Source organism: Synchiropus splendidus, chromosome 1, assembly GCF_027744825.2.
Source record: "Synchiropus splendidus isolate RoL2022-P1 chromosome 1, RoL_Sspl_1.0, whole genome shotgun sequence".
NCBI lineage: Eukaryota > Metazoa > Chordata > Actinopteri > Syngnathiformes > Callionymidae > Synchiropus > Synchiropus splendidus.
This window is the reverse complement of record NC_071334.1, coordinates 34,100,928-34,117,184: the sequence shown is the minus strand read 5'-3', so window position 1 is coordinate 34,117,184 and position 16,257 is coordinate 34,100,928. Positions and strand designations below refer to the sequence as shown.

The window sequence follows — 16,257 nt, the reverse complement described above, 5'->3', positions numbered from 1 at the left end:
CCTTTCTCTCTTTCATCTTCTCCTCTCGTTCACCTTCCCTCTCCTTAATCTCTCTCTCCTCACCGTCTCGGCAAAGCTGCTGACTCAGCTGGACGACTCGATGGTACAAAGTGCTCCATCAGCTCAACCAGCAGCGTCTCCCCCTCTCTTTCTCTCTCTCTTTCTCCCTCTCTTAAGTGAGTGGTGGTGGGGGGCAGGGGTAGCCTGAGGACACTCCTGTCCAAGAGAACATTCAGTATCCCGATCAGTACAGTAGCACAGAGCCAGAGTCTACCAGAACATTATGACCACCTGTCACAACTGGGCCTCCCAAAACTACAACTGGGTTGTTAAAGTGAAAAGTGGATGCAACAGGAGGGCGGGACATGGTTAATAAATAAAACATAATCGTCACCCCACTGCATCTTTCACACCTCCTGAAGACGCTCAGTAATGACGGTTGCTGCCGTCACTTCTGCGCAGGCAGTGCTCTCCGGTAGCCGGTCCTCTGACCAGAGAGAGACCCGCGTTATGCTTCCACGGCTCCTTACCTTTTAGAGGTCAGCCATAGAGGAGCTGCGGCGGCGGTGAGCCACCACTGACGCATCATTCTCTGTATAAAGCTCGCCGAGCTCAGCTGACGTTCAAAGTAGCCTCATGATAGGTGCTCGTGTTATTATTATTTCAAACACTGATGAGCCTCTGAAAACACTGCAGGTTTGAGTGGCGCACCATGTGGCCTTGAAGTACTTATTTAGCACCAAAAATAGAGTTGGTGCTCAAAGTGAGAATGTCTACGGTAACTGTGGTGAGTTAGGTATTTTGTCCAAGGTTGATTGGTCGTGTGTGTGAGAGATTGTTTTTCTATGTTTCCTGTGTCTGAGACTGATGACTGTCCACACAAATCCCGAATAGCCAAAACTGCATGTAAAGGCTTAGACATTTAAACAATTTGGCCTCCACATGCCTTTGAGTCTTATTGGAGTAAAGAAGGTGACTCCACTGTTACCAGATAAATGGACACCTTCTGTGCGAGCTCCTAGTTTGCAGCGTCTCCTAGCTACCTACTGGAGACACCCATTTTTTCCTGGAGTCTTGGAGTTATTAGTTGCTTGAGGTAACCTTTTGCAGAGTCATTCATTATACTGAAACACAATGGCTGTGAAGCTACGTAGCACCTTTTCTATTGATGTGTTCGTGTTTGCAGTTGCAATTGCCATGGTGCCCAGCAGAGTTCTTCCCATGGGGAACGTTGAATTATTGAAGTGTAGACTCTTGGTGAGTGACAGACCCTAGTGAGTCAAGCTTCGACTCGTGGATCAGAATGCGACTCGCCGGCACCGTTGACAAGGTTGTATGAGCCATCGGCCTGTTCAGTCTAGCCTGACTCGCTTTATCCTGGCTTTTTTTTGCCTGACTGACTGAAGTCTGACTCACTTTGGCCTGACTCACTTTAACTTGACTCACTTGAGCATGACTCTCTTTAACTTGACTCACTTGAGCATGACTCACTTTAGCCTGACTCACTTTAACTCGACTCACTTAAGCATGACTCACTTAAACATGACTCAGTTTAGCATGACTCACTTTAGCCTGACTCACTTCGGCAATCTTTGTTGTACTCAAATCAAGTCAGAGCTGTGAACACCTTTCCCGAATCAGTCTACCAAGTGATTATGACTGGGATGATTTAGTCCTCTTGTGCTGCCAAATTGGGCTCTCATGGTCCCCATGGTTTTGTGGAAGGGGGAGGTCTGAACCAGTTTGACTGTTTAGACGCCAGAGGTTGACTCTGATCATTGAGCTTGACTACCATGATGACTTTTTAATCTGTGGAAAAACCAAGTCGGAGCCAAATGTTTCCAGAGCGTCGTCCGATGCGGGTCGTTCTTCCCCTCGTGTCGGGCTGAAATGCGGGATCAGATTCAGAGACATCAATCAGCCCGACAGGATCTTTGTACAGTGCAGTTTTTGAGTTTGACCCCCGCCTGCTGCCGCAGAAGCGTTCTCAGCGTGTCCTCATCGTCTAATGGCAGAGATATTAAATGACAGCGTCTTTAAATCTTATGAATATGAGGCCAGGCAGTCACAGCCAATTCACATCAGTCTGCGGAACATCCTGTTAGCGTTATGAGCTCTCTGCCGCGGCCGCCGTCTGCTCCTCGCCTCCATTATATAGCCGTGATGGGCCAGCTTCCCAGGCCCAAATTAAAAGAAGAGGAAGAGAGTCCTTGACGATGAGGCTTTGTCGATGGAAATTAGCCTAAGTGTTGTCATTAATATTTCCCGGCGCGGGCTAATGTCTGCATCGTAATGTTAAGAACAGGATATCCCCCCAGTATCTGCTGAGGAAAGCTCTTTGGGGAGTTGGAGCAAACCTTTATGTGTTCCGAGATGAAGGCTAATGTTCAAAGTGAGTCAAGTTTGAGATTTAGTGCGAGCTGCAGTTTTTAGGTCTTCACTTTGCCGATGACGGATTTACAGAAGAGACCCGCTGCCGGGAACCATGTCGTGAGCAGAGTTAAATATATTTTATATATACGCTGTCGGCCTTTGTGGGAGAACGGCAGCTTGTGTCAGAAGACTTAAGTAGCTCAGCACAGAGGTGACTACAAAGACGCTGCATACGCTTGGGCAAGACAAACTTCCAGCTAACCAGTACGTTTGAACAAACTCATCCAACCACCCCATGCCAGTCCTTGTGAATAGTTGTCTTTGGTGAGTGTAACAGTTTACACTAACCTGGCTATATAAGGTCACAATGTGCCACAATGATTTCGCCTCAACCTGTCACTTCATTCTCTGATCTCATCACTCACTCATGTCATCTCACCTCCCTCATTCACAATGCAGTCACTAAATGCAGTCACTCCCATCTCACTCACTTCATTCGCTTACATTTTCTTACTCACTCACTCACTCACTCACTCACTCACTCACTCACTCACTCACTTACGCACTAAACTCATGTCACTCACTTCTGGCAGCAGCTCACCTGCATCAGCTCAGTGTTCAGGGTCACGTTTGTGCAGACGAGTTTCCCGCTACTTTAACAGTGAACGCATCACACCTGTGGGCTTCTCTTATTTGGTGGTCAGTGTTGAGTGGGGGAGTTGAGGAGCTGAGGATTGTTTGATGTCTCCCTCATTCATGGAGTCATCAAAGATCATTCTCAGTCTGATGTTTGTGCCTTCCAGGATCTTGAAGAACATTCTCTCCTGTCGTTGGACCGTCTTGCCAAACTACAGGAGGATGAAGGGGAGGAGGAGTGCGAGTTGATCTTGGACGGAGGCCTCCCTCGATATACGTCCTCCTCTACCACCAGTGCCCCACCACAACAGGAGGGCAAAGAGATGGCAGTGGACGAGGAGGATGTAGACCAGAGGGAGGAGGTCAGAACTGGCTCTCTGCCCAGGAGAGCTCCTCCTTCATGGGAAGAGTGGAAGCTTACCTCCTCCCTGAAAAGAGGAGCTGCTGAGGTGAGGCATGATTGATTTAGGGTCCCCCTACTGTTGGGTGGAGATATTACTGCTCAGTTTGAAGGTCGTGTTATCCCATATAACACTGATCTGGAGTCACGTGACTTTGAATCATTTATGTCCTTGGCGTTCAGACATGGAGGAGAGAGCAGGATGGGGCCCACTGGTGGGACCAGGAGAGCAATGCTTCTGGGAGAAAGTCTCTTCTTGGTGAGAGATATCTCATTGACATTTGATCTGCAGATGCCTTGTGTTATCATGTGTGTTTGATGTCACATCAGCTCACGTGCATCACCTATGTCCTCAGGTTTCCTGGACTCCCACGACAGTGAAGCTGACTCAGAACTGACGCTGACGGACACCGACTCTGAGTCAGTGTCTATTTCATTATCCCGTGCTGCCCTCTGCTGGTTACAGCCGCATTTGCAGCACAGTCTTGACAAGGACTTTCACATTCTAACCTTCTGCTCTTTATACTTAAGATCCATTCGGGTGATGAGCGCTGGGAGGAGGAAGAGACGGAGCCAAGGTGTCAGAGGAAACGGGTGTGAATTTGTTCTGTTATTATGTTAACCTCTGACAACAGAGTCAGCTCCAGGGACGTTACATGTGCAGGTTCATTGATCTTGAGCTTGTGTATGAGCAGGGAGCTGCCCGAGCGTGAGGACGGTGAGGGAGAGGAGACCCCTGCCTTCAGTCACTGGGGACCCCCCCGCAGGTGAACTGCGTCACTTTCAAAGCTGTCAAGCGGTAGGTGCTGACCTCTGATGCTCTCCGCAGGGTGGAGGTGTGGTCCGAGGAGGGTCAATCTCTGGGCCTGAGCATTGTCGGGGGACGTCACGTCATCAAGAGGCTCAAGAATGGAGAAGAGCTGAAGGGCATCTTCATCAAGCAGGTGCTGGCTGACAGTCCGGCTGCCAAAACTCACTGTCTGAAGACTGGAGACAAGATCCTGGAGGTGAGGCCGTGTCCGTTGTGGGAGGATGACTTCTGGATGTGGGGCTGACCTGTAAGATCTGCTCAGGTCTCTGGTGTCGATCTCCGCGGTGCAAGTCATGAGGAGGCAGTCAACACAATCAAGTCAGCTCCAAGTCCAGTCATCTTTGTGGTGCAGAGTCTTTGTCCAATGCCACGGGTACTGACTCACACTCATTCATGTCAACTCATCACTCTTGCACCAACATTTTAAAACATCCATTTAAATTTAAAAACATTTAAAACAACCTTTGTTTTCTCACTCACTGAGAATCAGGTGAGTGTCACCCTCTTATACTCTTCATCCGTGTGTTACAGCCGGCGTCCATCACTGTTCCGTCCTATAGCCAACACAAATCAAGCAGGACTCAATCTCCGGTAAGAAAATGACTCCCTCTGTCCCTCAGTGAGGTGTTCTGTTTTGTGAGATGCTGGAGGGTCATTTCATCCGCTATTGATATTTTGGAAGTGCAATGGCTACCTGGGACCAGTTGAAACTGACGCGTCTGTGCATCACCTTCACCTTCACCTTCACCTTCTTCTGCCGCTTATCCGGGGTCGGGTCGCGGAGGCAGCATTCGGAGCAGGGAAGCCAAAACTTCCCGGTCCGCACAAACCTCCTCCAGCTCCTCCCATCGGATCCCGAGGCGTTCCCAGGCCAGACCGGAGACATAATCTCTCCAGCGAGTCCTGGGTCTTCCCCGGGGTCTCCTCCCGGTAGGACATGCCCGGAACACCTCCCCAGGGAGGCGTTCAGGGGGCATCCGGATCAGATGCCCGAGCCACCTCAGCTGGTTCCTCTCGATGTGGAGGAGCAGCGGCTCCACCACGAGCTCCTCCCGGATGACCGAAGTCCTCACCCTGTCTCTAAGGGTGCGCCCAGCCACCCTGCGGAGGAAACTCATCTCAGCCGCTTGTATCCGCGATCTCATCCTTTCGGTCACTACCCAAAGCTCGTGACCATAGATGAGGGTGGGAACGTAGATCGATCGGTAAATCGAGAGCTTCGTCTTGTGACTCAGCTCTCTCTTCACCACGACGGTCCGATACAGCGACCGCATCACTGCTGCCGCTGCACCAACCCGTCTATCAATCTCACGCTCCCTTTTTCCCTCACTCGAGAACAAGACCCCGAGATACTTAAACTCCGCCACTTGAGGCAAGAACTCTCTACCAACCTGGAGAGAGCAAACCACCGTGTTCCAGTCGAGAACCATGGCCTCAGACTTGGAGGTGCTGATCCTCATCCCGCCCGCTTCACACTCGGCTGCAAACCGACCCAGCGCATACTGAAGGTCCCGGTCCGATGAGGCCAGCAGAACAACATCATCCGCAAATAGCAGAGATGAAATTCTGTGGTTCCCGAACCGGATCCCCTCCGACCCCTGGCTACGCCGAGAAATTCTGTCCATAAAAGTGATGAACAGAACCGGTGACAAAGGGCAGCCCTGGTGGAGACCAACATGCACCGGGAACAGGTCTGATTTACTGCCGGCAATGCGAACCATGCTCCTGCTCCGGTCATACAAGGAGCGGACAGCCCCTAGCAGAGGGTCCCGCACCCCATATTCCCGGAGCACCCCCCACAGGACATCGCGAGGGACACGGTCGAACGCCTTCTCCAAATCCACAAAGCACATGTGGACTGGTTGGGCGAACTCCCATGAACCCTCGAGCACCCGATGGAGGGTATAGAGCTGGTCCAGTGTTCCACGACTGGGACGAAAACCACACTGTTCCTCCTGGATCTGAGGTTCGACTATTGGCCGAAGTCTCCTCTCTAGTACCCTGGAATAAACCTTTCCAGGGAGGCTGAAGAGTGTGATCCCCCTGTAGTTGGAACACACCCTCCGGCCCCCCTTCTTAAACAGGGGGACCACCACCCCGGTCTGCCAATCCAGACACCTCGTCTGTGCATCATGAGGTTGAATTCAGTAGTGTTAGTAGTAGTGCGTAGTACAGCCACCGGAGGGCAGCAGAGTAACATTCGATGTTCGTTCATTACGAGCTCAATGCAACACAGCCTGAGTTCAGTCTAGTTTAATTAAACAGTCCGGTTTACGCTTCATTGTTAATCGTAACTATTTCAGAATCCCACTGCACGACTGAGACCCCCTCCACCCTACAGACCGCCCAGCCAGTCAGATCGAGAGCTGACTCCAGACCTGCAGCCGGCCAAAAGTGAGTCACACGCACCCACGCACATAGGGATGGGAATTGATAAGACTTTAAGTATCAATAAATCTTTGTATCGTTTTTGATTAGATCAATTCCATTAATGATGCTACTCACTGAAACGGTTTCATAACGATTGTCGGTTTTTAACCAGTCAAATCAGGATCAAAGAGGATGTTATTAAACTTCTTGATTTTTACTATGTTGCACAAATGACAAGGGAACTTGAGTAACTGCCATTTAGAGTCGAAAAAGCTCAGTGGAAGAGGACTGAGTCTGATCTGGAACAGAAATGAACCCTGCGAAGCCTGAACCATGAAGCATTTGACGGAGAGCTCCAGTTCTTTTAAACTGAGGTCTTTATTGGCCCATGTGAACAATTTAAAACATCAATGTACATGTATGTGCCTCATTTAATATATCAGCTCCGCATGCTTAAACAGTCTTATTTCAATAACAATGTAGACTTGACATCTAAAAATGATGAGTTCAATGTAGCTCCCGAGTTCGGTTCTGGTTATTATCATCAGTGCAGGACAACCACATGCTTCCTGAGGAGACTGACTGACCATACATCATGTCCATTCACAATCAAACGGCTTCCTTTGACAACAACAATACTAACCATGCTGACCGTCAACTTCAGTCAACATAGCTGTGACCTCAGGGTTGTCCACTCTCACTGATCAAACACGGAACACTCTTTCATCATTATACCGTGATGTCAAAGGGGTTCGGTTGTCCTACAGTCACATCGTCTCTGCAAACGAAACAAGGCCTTCTGAACACTTCACCATTCGTCGCCACTCAAACTCCTCCATGACTGTGATCAGCTGCAGCTGGCAGCGGTGACGCAGCTCACCTCACTAGGATAGATATGCTTTAACACACACACACACACACACACGCACAAGCACTTGAGGGTTTAGCTGGAAATGGATGAGGCAGCTACAACATTTGTGGAGGAGACATTGCTGGAATGAGCTCATTCTCCCATTCCTCTTTCTTCTTCTGATGTTGACTTTTTCTTTTCACCTATGCTGATTTTTTTTTCGTATTTTGGTTAGATGCTTATAGGGATCCTGATTGCTCAATGCATATTTGGAATTTTGAAGGTATGTTTTTAGTACTCATGAAGTAGGGGGAAAATGCGGGGTAAAAATGAAACAAAAGCAGTGGAAATATTTGATCTTCACGATAATTAAAAAGCATGCTTATCAAGCATGTTTTCATTTTTATTTTAAATAGAATAGGGGGATTGGGTGAAAAGGTTCTCTTCATCAAAGCCCCCCCAACACCACACCATTCTTGAGGTGTGGCTCCACATTGAGTTTGTTGATGAAGCTAACTTGGTCAAGATAGCATGTGTAATCTCTGAAGTCCGGTCGGTCTGTGGGTGGACAACTTTGTCCTATCAATCGACAGTTGCAGGTTCACAAGATGGAAGTCTTCACATGGCTCATGAAGGAAACTGGAGTAAACCCACCAGCGTCACTGCACCGACGTGCTAACATGTCTGTTTCTGTCGTTGCAGGTCTTGTTTGAAGGCTGTTATATCTCAGGACGTGATCTTTTCTGGCTCCATTCTCTGTCTTGGAGTTCTTCCTCTCTCGCTGCTTCTTTCCTTCTGTGCTCTGTCTGTTCTGCTGCCGGTCGGCACGGGTTCTGAGGGCTTCTTCTTGGATAGTGGATCTTGTGTTTTGGGTGTGAATCTGCTTTGATGTTGGTTGTTGATGTGCTCCGGTCTCCTGTGCTGCTCTGTGATGATTGATTCATTGCTTGTATGATCTCTGCTGGACTCTGTTCTCAAACATACTCAAATACGTACTGAACCACAAGATGATTGTCTGAAATCTCATCGCTTTCTGATCAAACTCGTCCTCTTTAAAATGGCTTTTGATATTTAAAGACCCAACAGGTCCATGGTCTACAGTCAACTAGAGACTTCCAGCAATACCCTGCTGTCCACAAGACAGCAGTAATGACGACCAAAGATCACTTCAATGACGACTGCACCTCTGCTCTCTAGTGATTCTCAGTGGTCTGCTGGCCGTCGTTTGTGATGGCCTCGTGGCCGTTCATGGTCTCTAGTAGACATCAATGTGTTTGAGTTGTCATTGGTAGTCCTCAAGACTCATCCGAAATTTAAGCCAGGCACATTGAAGTGCCACTCTGAGGATGAGGTCTGACCACAAGGGACCTGTCAGGACTTTGATCAATGACTATGAAGCCAGGTTTAGGTTCAAAGGTTAAATTGATTTCTGTACTTGTCTCTCATGGAGACCCGACAGTCCACCGAAGACCGAGCTGCATTTGAAGCTTTAGATACATGCTGCCTCCTAAGTTAGAGATCTTTTTCAAGTCATAGTGAGAATTTCCACCTACTTCTACTGTAGACAAGAGTCCACCTTGTAGACCTTGTCCATCACCATCCCCTCTGACATGTGAAATCCACCAGTGCTGTAGACTGTTGTGCACTTGAGACTTCTCTTGGTCTTTATCTGACCAATCTGACTCAGGGGTCCTGAGTCATCGGGTCTTGGTTCTGGGCGTCTGCTGGTGCTGGTCTCTGCTGGGTTTTATTTCACCTAAATCTCATTTTCCAGACTTGAAGTTCTGGGCTGTCGGGCCTGTACCTCTGCTGATATGATATCGGTAGAGGCAAACGAAGGCCGTCTGTGTTAGTCCGGAGTCACAGAGCGGTGTCACATGTGTGTCGCTTCTCATTGTGGATGATTCGTTTCGGTGATTTGGGTGATGGTTCTGTTCCGCTCGCTCTCTGTCGGCTCGCTGTCTCGTTTCTCTCCTGGCGCCGGCAGGAGTGATGAATGATTCAACCGGATTGGAAATGCTGTTTGAGGTCGTGTTGCTTTGAGCTCCTCCCATCTGCTGGACCTCCTGCTAGCAGAACTGGACAGTCTGAACTCCTCATGTCGATTATCAGAGTGACGTGTACGTAACTGAAAGATGACTTTTGTTCCAAATCCAGATTAAACAAACCCTGTCTCTGTTTGAATTCATTATTTCGCTGACTGAACTATGAAGTGAAAATGGTGGCCGAACCAATGTAGGAGGACTCTACCCAAGATCATGTAGATCACTTTTGTGCTTCCAAAACTGTCCGTCTTGTGGGTCAGTATCAAATGAAATTTTCCCAAGGAAGGAAAGGCAGAAGACCTAGGGTGGCTACGAAGGTCCTACAGTGGATTTACAGAGCTGGTCCTGGAAGCCACGAGAACTTGAATGGCAGACATGTGAGTGAGGCCAGGTGGACCTCCTCTGTCACTTTTCAGTAGGTGTCATCAGAGGAGGACAGGAGTTGGACCATGTCAGTGTTGGGTTCAAACCTTCATTTGTCTCGACTGAGTGGAGTGTGTGAATGTCCACTTCTCCTGCCAGGTCCTTCAGGACTGGATGGACTTTTTGTATTCAAATGTGACAAGCTTTACCCACACTCTGAGTGAACTTCTCTGGAGTTCAAATGATTGTGGTGGTTGGTGAAAAGAGGAGGCTTGGGGTAGCCTCTCAAGTCATTTGAGTTGTTGTAGTCCCTGTGATCATCTCAGATCTGAGTCAGTAGACCCTACTGGGTGGGGACAACCCAGGTGTTACCTTGACGCAACGCATTACATAAACTGAAGTGTCTCAAGAGCTTTCAAGACTTATATCATTCATCATTGTTCTACTTCTGATCGTCCATCCAGTAAGTAGATACTAAGGCAGTAAAACTGCCATCTACTGTACTCTCAGATTTTCTGTTTCTTCTTGCTCTGTGGTGTAGTCAGTCCTAAGAAAGACAACACAGACCCCATCTTGTGAGTGTGGAGGTGTGGTTCCTGCCGTCAGAACCAGGTCGGTCAACTCACTGTCTCTGTGAAAGCCAAGTATTCAGTGTTGGAGAGATGATTTTCAGTGGGCCTGACTCAAGCTGGAGGAAGTCGTTCTGGATGTCCGACACATGAATTACACTTCACACTCTCCCTTTTCAGTTTCTTCTCCTGCCTACATGTTTCCTTTGCTGCTTTTTGTCTTTTATCTTGCTTCGTTTGGTCTTTCTCAAGTTCTCCACCATTTTTTTCCCTTTACTCTTCCTTTATCCTCATACAGTATTTTTCTTCTTCATCAAATTTGCTACTCTTAATTTCCTTTTCCCATTTTCCCCTTTTCTCCTACTTCTCCTTTCTGTCTTGTTTTTATTTGCTTCCGTTTTGCTTCCTATTTTTTATACAGTCCCTCACATTAACTCCCATGCTTAAATCTTTTTCTTTCTCCAGTTCTCCTTTTAACCTTCCCTTTCTCCCTGTTTATCTTCATTCCTTGCGTCTTTGCACCAGTTCCTTGCTTTCTCCCTCTCTCTCTCGCTCTCTCACACACACGTCTGAAGGTCAAACTCCCCAGGTAACGACAAAGTCACACCAAAGCGCACACACAGCTGTTGTTTGAAAAACTAATTCCAGGAAAACAACTCCCCAATGCTCTTAAGAAACATTTGTAATGGAAGGTCTGTTTTATGACTATTGAGTGACTCATACCTGGATGAGGAGCTTCATATCAGTCAGTCAAAAAACGGTCTTGTCCCTGCAGTCATTCTAAATCAGTCATCTATAAATACAAGTCTTTTTTAACCACAAGTGTGATGAACAGATCGACTCTCAGGGGCTGATACCATTGAGGTGAAGTGGAAATCTCATGAGTCACCTGCTCAGGTTTTCCTGGCGCATCTGTGGGGAAACCACGCGGCACGATTTGGACCAGATGGAGATTAGATCCGCACTGTTCTTCCTCTAATCCCTCGCCGGGGGGCTAAAGCTGCTGGAAAAAGGGAATTCTGGAAGTCTCTGACAGAAGGAGGTGGTTAAAGGGTGAACAGCAACTGTAAGTTTATGTGTCTAAAACAAGTGTAAGAGGAAAAAGCTATGTGAATCCATTTAAGAATGAAGTAGTCATTGCAGTGCCACCAAGTATACAAACAAGATTCGATGATCCTGACTAGCAGAGTTAGTTGGTTTCTGCTGATTTTGGAAAGTAGGACACCCTTTGGGTTCACTGAAGTGTATAGCTCTGCTGAAGTGATCCTCGGCTGATGAGGAACGTTCCGAATGTCATTTTTAAAAGTGAAACATAGGCTTCTTCATGTCAAATGCTGCCCCTGTGGCTCAACTGCCGCCATGTTCTAGAGAAGTTGAACCCTGTCACGTATTAGAGCACGTTGGTGTTAGGACCGCTGAAGGATTCAAGTGAGTGTGATGGTCCAAAACGCTGATTCTTGTGTGAAGTTATTGTACACTGAGGTTTTGAGATGCTGTGGTGGTCCACTCTGCCTTTGCGGCAACTCTTCACTTTGAGGCGTTCTCGGTCATTGGGCCATCACTGTTTGCAGTGTGTTCACGTCTAGTCAGTTGCAAAGCAAAACCAGGGTAAAGACTTTTTTTGAAATGGTTGTAAGCAGGTGACGATGCCGCGTATACTCGTGGAGAGGAAGTGATCAAACGTGTATTTTGCTTCCCTACATCCTGACATTCCCTCATCCCCGAGCCCCCAGGGTACAATTGTGTGTGAGGGATCATAATTAAGGCCGTCGGCAGCTCTCGAGGGCAGCAGTTTGTTGGTCTACTTTAATTTGTGAGTCACATGTAGGCTCCACGGGCTGCTGGTCTGCATGGTGATGAGGATGTGTGTGTGCCCAACTGTAAAATGGCATTGTGTGCTGGGTCAATATAATTTGGGGGAGCAGCTCCATCTCTCCACTGATCTCAACGCACTCTTTCCTTGAATTCATCACCATCCTCCTCCTCCTCCTACACATTCCTTGTGCTGTATCTACTGGTCAGTCAGCACATTTTAGTGACAAATTTGACTAGAGTAAATCAAATGTTACTTTTCTGTTTGTCAGTTAACCTGCAAACACCTCAGTAACCTCTTATTCACACATGGAATTTATGACTGTTGCTTTAAGTGATTTTGGTTGATCACGTTGCATTTGTGGTGGTATGGTCAGGTTATGGTTATCAAATGTGACATTTTGGCTGTGTAAATTTGTCCAATGGTTGTCTGGTTGTTTAAGGAAAGTTGAAGTTGATAAACTCCTGTCATAGCAAAGGCTGGATAACGTGGACTGGCGGCCAGAAGCCCACCAGTGACTGCTCTCTGGGCGCCTCACTGCTCACCCAGCCAGTTCTGATCAAATCCCAGCATGAGTCTGTGGTGCACTTTGGCGAAGAGAAGTGCTGACTCACTGATGTTTACAAGTCCAGCTTTCTGTCACTTCTGGGGTTTCCAGAACAGTGTCTGGAGTCATTCAAATTTTTGTTTTCCATTTGTGGCATTATTAACCTTTTTGTCATTGCGTCATCTCTTTTTGTTGCTAGTCTCAATACAGCAGAGGTGGTGATCCATGGTCCTCACCACTGCATGCTCCCACCTAGTGGTGGTAGTGTGCAACACATCTGGTAGATGGAAATGTCAGTGCTTTGAATTTTTTTCCATTTTGAAGTCATGAAGCTGTGACTGGCCGTAGCTCATATTGAACAGTTGGCCATTTTCATATGTCGTAATTTCCAGACTGTTAGCTGCTCCTTTTTTTTTCTCAGCTGCTGCTCCTGCTCCGGTGCTCCAGGAGAGACCGTCGGACACCTGGGCGAAAACAACACGTTGAGCGCTTCAATTGATATAAAATGCCTGTAATTTCGTTGGTCTAACTCGTGTACACGTGTAATTACATTGGTCGCATAATGCGTGCTCAGAACTTTGCCAAGTTGCTTTCATTAGTCAGTCTCCATGCTGGACCCCATTTTCAACGCTAGCTCAGAAGTGATCCTTGCTTACTTTTAAGCCAGTACACTGCACCTGCGGCTTATTGACTGGTGCCTCTTGTGTGAACAAGTTATATCGACTACTTAAATTTAATGGGTGTTTATAGTGCGGAAATTACGGTACTTTAATCTCACTGCAGTTAGACCTCTCTGGGCGAAGAGGTGCCTTATGAAAAGAGGTGCCTATTGAGAGAGGTGCTGAAGGTCTTGTGTCAATATTTCCAATAAGACAAAGGTATGTGGTCGTTGTGATCGTAGCTGGAATAGACTCCCAGTGTCGTGAACAAGCAAACCTGTCTGCTCAAATGCTGTGGGATGGTGAAGGTCAAATCAGCTCTGAGTTAGCCAGTGATGTTAGTGGTGTGGTCAAGAATGGATGCTAAAGCATGATTCACCTGTGACTCTCTGAGCTGCTGTAGCGGCGTGGTCATTAGCCCTGAAGCCATCAGTCAGGTAAATGTTCATATAAATCAGACCCTCACCTGGCGACTTGATGACATCATCAGGCAAAGTTTCATCTTTCACAGGCTTTCATGCTGTAAGCGGCGGAGGCATGAAGGAGGTCAGAAAATAGATTTTGATGGTGCGAGGATGGAGATGAAAGGTGGGGAGAGATAGAGAGGGGGAGAGTGGGGTAGAGGGAGGGATGTTCAGCAGCAGCCTGAGGAGGAGGGGGCGAGAGAAAGAGAGGGAGTGTAATCGAGGTTGGAGTGTATAACAGAGCTTTGCTGCCTGTGTGTCAGTATCACAGCAGCTCTGGGCACACGCCACCCAAAAGCGCTCACACACGCACTTGCGAGCGCGCACACACACTTGGATTTATCGGCGCTCGTGTGAAGACAGAAGTATGGACGATGTTGCCACCGGGTGAGTGTGTGTTCGAGTCATGTGACGTTTTAGCGTCAGCAGTTGAGGTGTAGAGGTCACCCTTTACCTTCCGGACGCACGCATGCAAGCTCGAACGAACAGGTGGTCTTGGACACGCTGCAGTGTTTCTGACGTCCCTGTGTCTCTCTGTCTCTGAGGACGTTTGAGTCGTACTTTGTCTGACTTGTTCAGTGTGGGGTTCAGGTGATGTGGAGGATTATGTAACTGACTGTGTGTGTGTGTGTGTGTGTGTGTGTGTGTGTGTGTGTGTGTGTGTGTGTGTGTGTGTGTGTGTGTGTGTGTGTGTGTGTGTGTGTGTGTGTGTGTGTGTGTGTGTGTGTGTGTGTGTGTGTGTGTGTGTGTGTGTGTGTGTGTGTGTGTGTGTGTGAGCACAGATCAGAGGGGCTTCCTCGGTGACTCTGCAATACTCATTCACACACAGACGCGCTGCTTATTGTGAATCTTCATTGAACTGAAATGGCATCTTTATTTCCTTTTGATTATGTAACTGAATTCATACAGACCTGAATTTGTTTTCTCTTATTCCTTTCCAACTGTTTCTCCTTCCTTCCTTTTCCCTTTTGCAAATGACATCCCTTTTTTCCTCATTTTATCCTCATGTCATCCCTCATTCCATTCATTTATTCCTTTTAATTTATATACTTTGTTTTCTTTGTGTATCTCCTCTTCTTCCCCATGCTTCTCCGTTTTCAATAATTCTTTCCTTTAATTTTTTAGTATTTGCCAGTTTCATTTTCCCCTGGATCTTTGCCTTATTTTTCCCTTCTTAATGTTTTTTCTTTTTCTTTTTATATTGTTCCGTTCTCCATTTTTTCCACTTTATTTTTTTTACTGTCCATCCATCACAAAACAAAACAAAAAAAAAACATGTTGAATCGAAAAACTGATCCCATTTCGTACGCTTTGGCTGAAATGAGCGCAACACACACTGATGTTGGCATAGTGTTGGCAACTCCTGTGCTCTAAAATCCTGTAATTCATTTCTGACTTGCGGTCGCATCCCTGATAAATGTGTTGTGTTGGATTGTTCCTGATGTATGGTAACATAAAATGCATGTGACAAAAGTGGGCAACGATTTTTGACTCCTTCTGGAGAGGAACCAGTCAGAAGATTAGTGTGTCCTGACCAGGAGTCGAAAATTGTCCTCTCTGTTCCGACTTCACAAGTTCAGAATTCCATTTATGTGGAAAGTCACAACTCTCAGCCAGAACGTCCCGTCCTCTGAGAAATGAGTGGCCGCCACGACTCTTCACTGCCTCTGAACAGTTTCTCCCTCAAAAGGTTTGGCCAGGATTAATATTTTCCAAACGACCATACATCTAATGCAGCGGCTGACACTGATGTATGATTCTGCTCCCTCCTGGCACGACGCTTCAAAAGCAGCTTGTTTGAATGTTAGCATGTCAATGTCGATGCCCTCAATCAAATCTGAGGACAATGATGGTGAAAATGTTGCTTGTGCCAAGACTTTAGTCTCAGTTTCAAGAAACTGAAGCCGTCATCTCTGCGTAACATGGCAGGAAGTAGGACCAGTGAGCTGCCCTTTGACATGCTTCTGCACTCAGTTTCACCTCAGTTAAATTAATGTAACAGTCAAGTGTCTTTCGAAGCGACTTTCAGTCTCAGTGAAACTAAGATTTGTTGTCTCATTCGTGGTCATCACACCTCCATGATGTTGTGCTGGTAGAACAGGTGAGGTATTGGATGAAGCACAGAACTGAAGCTGAGCTGTGTTCTCCCCTGCTCTGTTAGTTCAGTGCCCTTTCACACAAGAATTCTCCCTCTGGAATTGATTCACGACTTGTTCGTTTATTGACAGTCTTTATGATACACCGCTGGACTGCAGAGATAAAAGAGCTGTAATGCTGGCGTTACTGGTGCGGATCGTGTCGCTCTTCCACTTCATGGTGTGCTCTTTCTAACCAGCCTTACTCAAGCAGCTTTGGCA

At 47.2% G+C, this 16,257-nt stretch overlaps 1 protein-coding gene across 5 annotated transcripts in view; it reads left to right on the top strand.

The window, feature by feature from the left end:
* patj (PATJ crumbs cell polarity complex component) overlaps nt 1-16,257 on the top strand; it is a 62,969-nt gene that overhangs the window by 26,239 nt on the left and 20,473 nt on the right. For all 5 annotated transcript variants that reach the window (XM_053877775.1, XM_053877925.1, XM_053877684.1 and 2 more), the window contains exons 21-29: nt 3,177-3,458; nt 3,593-3,668; nt 3,766-3,829; nt 3,941-4,003; nt 4,105-4,176; nt 4,239-4,416; nt 4,483-4,593; nt 4,752-4,811; nt 6,524-6,614. In XM_053877775.1, the coding sequence (XP_053733750.1) occupies nt 3,177-3,458; nt 3,593-3,668; nt 3,766-3,829; nt 3,941-4,003; nt 4,105-4,176; nt 4,239-4,416; nt 4,483-4,593; nt 4,752-4,811; nt 6,524-6,614 (997 nt within the window). The remainder of the gene's footprint in view (nt 1-3,176; nt 3,459-3,592; nt 3,669-3,765; nt 3,830-3,940; nt 4,004-4,104; nt 4,177-4,238; nt 4,417-4,482; nt 4,594-4,751; nt 4,812-6,523; nt 6,615-16,257) is intronic.